General features: G+C 32.9%; 1 protein-coding gene across 2 annotated transcripts in view; it reads left to right on the forward strand.

The window, feature by feature from the left end:
• The window catches only part of LOC125653308 (neuroglian-like), a 135,278-nt gene that overhangs the window by 116,653 nt on the left and 9,429 nt on the right, over window positions 1–9,196 (forward strand). The window contains exon 24 of one of the 2 annotated variants that reach the window (XM_048882718.2): window positions 1,038–1,073. The exons of the other annotated variant lie outside the window; for it this stretch is intronic. Coding sequence (XP_048738675.2) covers window positions 1,038–1,068 — 31 coding nt within the window. The 3' untranslated portion in view covers window positions 1,069–1,073. The remainder of the gene's footprint in view (window positions 1–1,037; window positions 1,074–9,196) is intronic. 2 annotated transcript variants of the gene reach the window in all.

The following is a 9,196-nucleotide window of genomic DNA, read 5'->3' on the forward strand; positions in this document are numbered from 1 at the left end:
ATCTTTTAAGATTTTCTGAAGAAGAATGACTATTTATATTTTGTCTAATATGCTAAGTATCCTGATGTAATGTAAAGTCAAGTATGTTCAAACCATGGTCAGTGGGGATTAAGGGTGACAATTGTGGTTTATCATTGTGCATAGGAATATAAATGAAAGATTTGTTTTAAAATTCAATTTTTCTTGATCCACAAGGGTACATATTGTCAAACTAATATGCAGACATCATCTTTTATACCACATTAAAGTTTGTTTAAATGAAGTTCATGGATTTAGGACTTGGCCACAATAATGATTTACATCAAGGTACTTATTCAAGCATCTTTATGTAATGTATGTTCATTTTTTATTCAAAGCACAACCAACTGAACCTGGATGTGGCAAGATTTAAAGAGATTTAATTAAATGTGTCCCAAAGTATAAGTCTCTATTTATGAGCAAGGTGACTCGGGTGAGCGTTGTGGCCCTTAGACCCCTTGTTTTCAAACTTCAATTCTGTTGTGACAAAACCATGATGATATTACAAACAGCATTTCTTGTAATTCGTCATTTCCCTTGATTGTTTTTAAAAGGCATTAATCACATTTGAGAAAGTTATTTATTTTTTTAATGATGTATTTGAATGATATTTTCCTTTGTGTTCTATATTTGTGGAAGGGAAAATGTTACAAAAATGTGCACTTTTTCATCAAAAGTTGAAAATCTCTGATAAGTCATATGATGTCATATAGGAGGACTGCCAGAATATTTCTATAAATAGCATATATTTCCAGATATCCTTCATCAAATTAAATGCTTTCTTAAAATCATTTAATGTCATTTTAATTTTATGGAGCCAAATTTAGGTCCATAACATAATCCTTTAAAGTTTTGATGCCATTTTACATATATAAATGAATGTTTACTAGTATTGTTCATAGATCAAACACACACACACACACACATAATATCCCCAAAAACTATGATCTAATGCAGTAAGATAATGATGTTTGTCATTTTGTACATTTTCCCATATATAATGTGTTTTTTCTTGAAAGGCTAGCAAGCTGGGACTTCGATGGGATCTGAATCAAGTAAACATCTTAGAAACATTTTTCATTCAGTGTTTTGGATTTCATTTGCTTACTTTAGGGGAAAGGCTTAAAGCTTTTCTGATCAAAAATTGTTTGATGTTTGTATTTTCATTATGATATCTGTCCTGGTGTGTGGCATAAGTCAAGCCCCATTGATGCCTTGGCTATGTCCAAGACATATAAACTGATAATGACTGCTCTTTTGTCATACATAGAAGTGAGTGCCATAGGTCCTTCAGATGAGAAGGAGTTGTCCACAGCTAATTTTAAGATATGGTTCATAATGTATAGTAGTTTGATTGGGTAATGCATGCATGTGCTCAATATTATTTTCTAGGCTAAATGCTTTCAAATGTGTGTCTCCTGCTAGTTTCTCAAAGAGTCCATCTGTTTATGACATCATAGCTGATGTCATAGAGATTCAATTAGATAATAGTGTTCATGCAGTTTCCTACTTTTCCTGTAGATTCCTAAATATATACAAGGAAATTATTATAATAATTTAGTGAGAAACACCAAACATGTAATAAAATTACCCATTTTTATTTTTACATTGCTGATATTCATGTACATGTCAAAATTCTTGATCAACAGTCCACTTGCAAATTCATATTCTCAGGATTATCAAGTACTCGCACAAATAAGGAATCTGCAGTATACTGTAAAACAGGACCATGTTTTCTTGTCTTTGAATTGAAGAACACGCCAAATTGGAGTGAACGTGTGCCTTCCTCTCTCATTGCTTTATTTTTTTTTATTTTTGTGGTTGTGGATTGTAAAAATGTAGTGACTTGTATAATTAATGCTAAAAATGAAATTTTACCATATGTTTTCTATAGAAGTTTAAAGACATTGTAAATGTATGACATGTGCACGTAGCTGAAAGTTAAGGACCACTGTATTTTCAAATGAACACTCTCTTATTTTGATTTTATTATTCATTATTATCATGAGGGTTTGTACATATATTTTAGGACAGCTGAATTCTAATTTTGATCAAAAGCAAGTTCCTGGAAGTACCATATACATACATTGGTGTACAGAAATTGCATATAGACAATGTATTAGCCAGTCAACAAGAAACTGTCACCTTGGATAAGAAGGGACACAATCAAAATATGATTGAAATGGATTCAGAACTCAAATATATAAATGCTTAGATAAAACAAATAATGAATTTTCAATTATGTATGCGAATATGCAAGCGGGTCTAACATGTAATTTTAATAAAATTGTTGTATTTGCCTCAATTTTAAACCTAAAGAAAACTGCATTAATTTTTGAGTAACAAAAAAGTTATAAACAGTCACCTCTTGTCATTTTGCTTGCCTCTGCCAATTTTCACACCTTCTGTACAAATGTTAATTTCAAATACATGTACCCAGATTAGCTTACCTCTATTGTGGTTTTTAAAAAACACCTTGGAATTTGCATAGAATATACAAGTTATACACAGATCTGTCTTTGCATTATGCAGACAGTTCCAATCAACAATTTTGATGAAAATATTTTTTATTTTTAAAAACAAACTTTATTAAACCAAGTGTAACAAGACAAATTATTCCTATCTACAACTACCAAGGGCAGAGATATATTATGTCTCTGCACTTGCTGGAGACTACCAAGGGTATTAATATTGCTTCGAGGGCTACGAATGTATATATGCATCTGCCTGGTGGTTTTAAAATAACAGTAATTTGTTTCGATTATTTGTAGATTTTCACTAATGAAAGTCCATCTTAGGGAAATTTTGAAATAATTGTTCAAATTCCAAACAATATTCACCTGTCCTAGATACATACCGAAATCATTTGCACATTTTGCACGGTCTGTAAGTTTCTAAGGGAGTGGTTTGAACGGTCTGCATTTTTCTATGGGTGTGGCTTAATAATGTACGGAACGATTCTTTGCACGGAATGGTGATCAGACTGCACAAAACACTGAACAGTCTGCATGGAACGGTGAACGGTCTGCACAGAATTGTGAACAGTTTTCACAGAACGGTGAATGAGAACGGTGACCGGTTTGCACGGAACAATGAACGGTTTGCACGGAACAAAACGAAATGCTTTGGAGGTGTATAAGTAACATGTTTCAGTGTCTGCAACTAACTCTTACTTTTAGAGACTGAGGGTAAATAATACTACCTAATTCAATTGTTAAAAGGTTTTCTGGTCATTTATTACATGTTAACACAGTGATTCCAAATACCCGGAAATAACCCGCAATTCACCAAAAAGGTGGTCTAATTATAACCCTCATTAAGGACGCTTCAACAAAACTATAATCAATTTATATAGTAGATCTGTTTACATATAGAACCACAACTTTCTGTTAATACCAACAACCCATTAAACACTTACTGGTTTCAGTGTTTGCAGTCAGAATTGAAAAAGTGATTCAGAATACCCTAAATAACTAGTTTTATTGATAAATTGAAAATGTTTTTGGATTGAATTGTGCAAAATTTTTGAAAATCAGAATTTTTAGCAAAAGATCAGTTTCATAATTTTCTATGGAAAGCATTGTCACAATCCCTATATCAATGTTTTTCAATGAACAGTTAAGAAACAAAATATAAATACTATATGAAAATACAGTGGTCCTTTACCTCTATTAAAACACTGACATATCAATTTATATTTACACAATAACATGCATGTTTCACTTGTTGTGCTTTGAAATGCATGTAAAATATTGGCATTTTATTTTTATTGGTCCCCTACCAGTGAAACTGAAGGGGGCCTATAAGTTTCCTCTTTGTCTGTCTGTCCCACTTGGTTATCTGCACCCTTTTATGCTCCCTGAAAAATTTCAAGGGAGCATATAGTCAATGTCGTGTCTGTCCGTCCATCTGTGTGAGCTAATATCTCCTTCACTTTTCATCAGAAATTGATATTATTGATCATAGATGTTCCTTGAGGCAAGGTGAACCAATTTTTTAAGTCTCTAAAGGTCATTTTGGAAAAGTTAAGGTTACTCAGAACATATACCTTGCATAGGAAAAAACCTCTCATTTTAACAATGAATAAAGTTATTGATCTTTTGGATCAAGGTCTCTCAAGATCATTTGGAAAGGTCAAGGACACTCAGAGCATATACCTTATATGAGGAAAAACTTTCTTATTTCAACAATTTTTGAACAGATATTGATCATATGTCACACAAATAAGTAATAGGCAAATTAATTTTAAATAAACACATTTTGTAAAGGTCAAGGTCACTTAACATATACCTTATATATATATATAAAAAAAAAACTTAATTTTAACAGAATTTCAATATTTATATTTCTCTTATCTAGAGATGCTTCACACCAAAAATGGTAACAAATGACCTTGTAGTTTTCAAGAAGTTAAAAATGTAAAATCGTTAACGGACCATGCTCGACTACAGACAAAGACCAATGGCAATAGGTCACCTGAGTGACTCAGGTAACCTAATCAATCAACTTTCAGTGAACTCTGTTAACAAAGACATACAGGGAAAATAATTTACTATATCTTTCCTTCATTGTATCTGTGATTATTATCAGAAGATCAGCTGGTTCTACATGTATATAAATAGGAATTGCGTTTTGACGTGCTAAATTTAAATGATGTGGTATAATGGAGTTCAAGAATACAGAAATATATTTTTATTGTCTTCTCAATAATATTGATACTTCAGTTATTGAAAAATTGGTCATTAAAAGGTTAATATGAAATATGCACAAATAATTTTCCATGACTAAGAAGTTTTGAACCAGTGTGAATTCATCCATTGAAACAATGAATGTACAACTGTTCAATATGTATCAGCTGAATTACCAAACTTGTACAATAAATACTGTCTTTGTTTTTCTTTGATAATTTGAATTCTATTGTTACACTCTATGATTTTAAGTTCATAGTTGATGTCAATCAACTTTCAGCATCAATATTGATATATCTTGGTTGATTCTGTTCGATTAGTCCCTTCAATGACTGCAACCAGCTCTGCTGTGGAAGTTTGATGAATTATTTTACTGCACATGAAGCATGCTCTGACCGATATATCAGAAGTCAGTGTGATTGGGATAAATAGAATTTATTCATCTGTCAGAATTTAACAAACTTTGCATTAACACAACATAGGATAAATAAACTGTGGAAATTTTTTCTTTATTGTTCTATGTATATGTTACTTCATGACAAGTCTTCAATACTATGCAATATGTAATATACTCAAATGTATTACCAAATTGTGTAGTATTAAGCATAATATACAAAATCTTAGCTTCAGAAACAAAATCCAAGTACATAACATTTTTATATGCCTGTGTCAAAGATGGGACATATTATGGTATGGCGTCATCCATCTGTCAAGTTCATCTGTCCAGACTTTATATGCAAAATGAACCGTAAGCTCCAGGATCTTACAACTTGGTACATTTGATCACCATGATGAGAGGAAGATGCATATTGTTTTTCAATGTCAAAAGTGGAGGTCATAGTATCACTTAGTAGGAAAACCTTGTAGGCAGTATACAGACCAAACCATTGGGGCTAGGACCATCAAACCTTGTATACAAACACCTTATGCCAAGCGGATAATGCCTATTGTTTATCAAGGTCAAAGGTCAAGATCATAGTATCACTTAGTAGAAAAACCTTCTTTTCAATATTTATGTCTCGGAAGGGCACAGTCCTGAAATTTAGTCGGAAGCTTTCTCTCGGAGGAATTTAAGTTCAGTTTGCATATCAGCTGGATTGGTGCACCATGATTTACTTTTGGAGTAAATGTAGGTCAAACAGTTTTCCAGATTTTTGTGTTTGTTATGAATACAGGTATTGTCCTGAAATTTGTCACAATTAAACTCCCTCTCAGAGAAATACATACTTGGTTTACATTTCAACTTGATTGGTGCACTGTAACCTATTTTAGGAATAAAAGTAGTTTAAATAATTTTCTGGACTTATTCTTATCATGGATATAGATATTGCACTGACATTTTTTCACAACCTCCCTCTAAGAGAAATACATATAATCAGTTCACATGTCAGATAGATTGGTGCACCATGACCTAGATCGATCCTTGTGTGATGTCATAGGTCTTTGCAAAAATCTTTTTTAAGAAAGTTAGCTCCTGAGCTTTTGAATACAACTGCGCAGGATGCTACAACTAAGTATTTACTGGTTCAATACTGATCCCATTGGTGCAAACATATTACACATTTATTGCTGAACCCTATCCAGTTGAAATTTTTTGTGTCAAATCAAATTTTGAAAGGGTTTGACAGGGACTATATTTTGTGGTGGAAGGATTCACTAATCAAAAAGTTCTAATTCTGCATGATATTACAGTTTCAGTTTCATCCAATGTATCGTCTATTTTTATACCCCTATACGTGTATTTCAGTTTTATAATTTATGACACAGGTAGTTGAGACTTGGAACTAATTCAAATGTTGTAATTTATTAACTTGATTGATATATTTTTCCAAACAGAACACCGACTCTTAAAAATATTTTAATAAATTTACTCAAAATTTTCTATAAAAATTCAGTATTTTCGCCAATAATTCAAATATTTGATCTCCAATCCCCACTTTTTTAAGTTGCATATTAAATACGCAAGATTGTAAATACCGAGTTAGTGGAACTCTCTTGCAAAGAAGTCCGGAAAAGCGTGTCGATCTTGGGCATTTTTTGTTTATTCAAAACATGGCATTGGAAGACGATTTAACCTCCATGTGCTTTCCACAATTAAAAGCATTTTAAAATGAAAGGTGTGTATAAACGTCTGGATACAGGAAAAATTAACTTCTGAATTTAGCTCGCGAAGCTATATATTTTGATGCAAGCTCTTCTCAGCTTTAGGAATTTCCTGGCTGACAGCAGTGGGGAAAAATCCACCACTTTTCCATTAAAATATATCAGTTGTGGATATTTCTGCGTATTATGTTTCTTTCTTGAATCATTACTACAGTCTACTGCAAAGCAATGATAGTACACCATTGTTAAAATCGGGTGAATTGATCACGACAAAAGTTGCAGAACTGGTATTATTTACCAACATGCCCAAATTCTCGCATACTCTGGCAAGACTTTAAAAGGGGAAAGTAAAATTTAAAACCAAGACGGAAAAAGTACTCGCGATCTTGCGTATTGGAAGACCAGACCTTGAAAATTATGTAAAATTTTAGAAATTGACATTACTCCTAATATGTCCTTTTAAACTCTCAATTTTGATATCACGAAGTTTTTCGTATATCAAGTGCAAAAAGGTCATTATTTATTTCCTTTACTAGTATTAATTTCTTTTTCCATCTGTAGTGTGAGAGGACATGATTACATGTATCTATTTTATGCAGGCGTATTATGCTATACCACTGTCTGTCTGTCCCTTTAACTTTGTCTTCGCAACTCCTTCAAAATCCTTTGGGGGATTTTGATGAAACTTGGTACAAATTAAGAAAGATCCTAATGTAGAGATGTGCATATCACAAGGGGAATGCTGAACCACTATTTTTTGAAGGAGTTAGGGCCCTTGGACTTAGATTTATTTTATGCAAGTATCTTGTCTTCGATCTTGTCTATTGATTTGTATTTAGTAATCACTATTCGTTTGATGAAATATTATTATTCCGTAATTTTTAAAAACCATGTAAACAGATATGGCCACTGATGACAGTAATGATGCCTATATCATTCTTGTCGATGAAACGGATGACATTTCATTACGGGGGGAAAAATTATAAAAATAAATATTTCTCATACATTTGGCGATATTCTTGCTGCTAACGTAGACGAGAAATGCAGTGCTTTATTGAAAAAGAATATGCATAATGTATTAATAGTTGTATAATTGATAGCAGTGATTTTTCAACCTTCGTTAGTTTGGGATAAACAGAAAAACATTGCTAAAAAAAATTTTTCTTCGAGATAAGCCAGGCCTTTCAACCAAATCCACTTTAATCACGAATTGATGTTAATTAATGTTTCATTAAAAATAAAACGATAAATACTAAAAATCTGTATTATTTTTTTTTCTCCCGACCAACGCTAAGTTTTTAGGGGGGAAATCCGTAAACCAAGGAATTAAAAAACTAATGAATTATTATACCCCCCGAACGAAGTTCTTGGGGGGGGGGGGGTATATAGGAATCACTCTGTCTGTCCGTCTGTCTGTCTGCAGATTCGTGTCCGGGCCATAACTTCTTTGTTCTTTGACTTAGGCATACCATATTTGGCACACAGGTGGATCACCATGAGACGATGTGTCGAGTACCTTCATGACCTCTATATTACCTTGACCTCAAGGTCAAAATCAAAGGTTTTTTACAATGGATTCGTGTCCGGGCCATAACTTCTTTGTTCTTTGACATAGGCATACCATATTTGACACATGAGTGTATCACGATGAGACAATGTGTCATGTACCTTCATGACCTCTATATGACCTTGACCCTTGACCTTAAGGTCAAAATTAAAGGGTTTTTTTTACAATGGATTCATGTCAGGGCCGTGACTTCTTTGTTCTTTGACATAGGCATACCATATTTGACACATGAGTGTATCACCATGAGATGATGTGTCAGGTACCTTCATGACCTCTATATGACCTTGAACTTTGACCTCAAGGTCAAAATTGATTATAGGGTTTTGACATAGTCATACTATAAGACATGGGTGTATCACCATGAGACTATGTGTCATGTACATTCATGACCTCTTTATGACCTTGACCTTTGATCTCAAGGTCAAAATTATAGGTTTATACCATGGATTTGTGTTCGGACTGTATCTTCCATTTTCTTCTACAGAGGCATACCATATTTTTACAGTCAGGAAAGAGGTAATTTATACCTATTAACAACACCCTTTGGGAGATTGGGGTAAGTGGGGGGTATTCTTAGTGAGCATTGCTCATAGTACCTCTTGTTTATAATGAAAAAAATGTTGTCAAGGGCAGTAACTCCTATGCTGGTATTTCCTCTACTGTATGTCTATTGATATCCACAATTAATTCATACATATTTATATATTAGCAATTTTTCTAAACTGTTGTCATTTTAATTAGTATTTAACCATTTTTTATTATTCTGTTTTACAAAAAATGTGTGATTTTCTGATGTTGACCTATTCTTCTGTTTTTGTTA

The sequence above is a fragment of the Ostrea edulis genome, chromosome 7 (assembly GCF_947568905.1).
Source record: "Ostrea edulis chromosome 7, xbOstEdul1.1, whole genome shotgun sequence".
In the NCBI taxonomy this organism is placed as follows: Eukaryota; Metazoa; Mollusca; class Bivalvia; order Ostreida; family Ostreidae; genus Ostrea; species Ostrea edulis.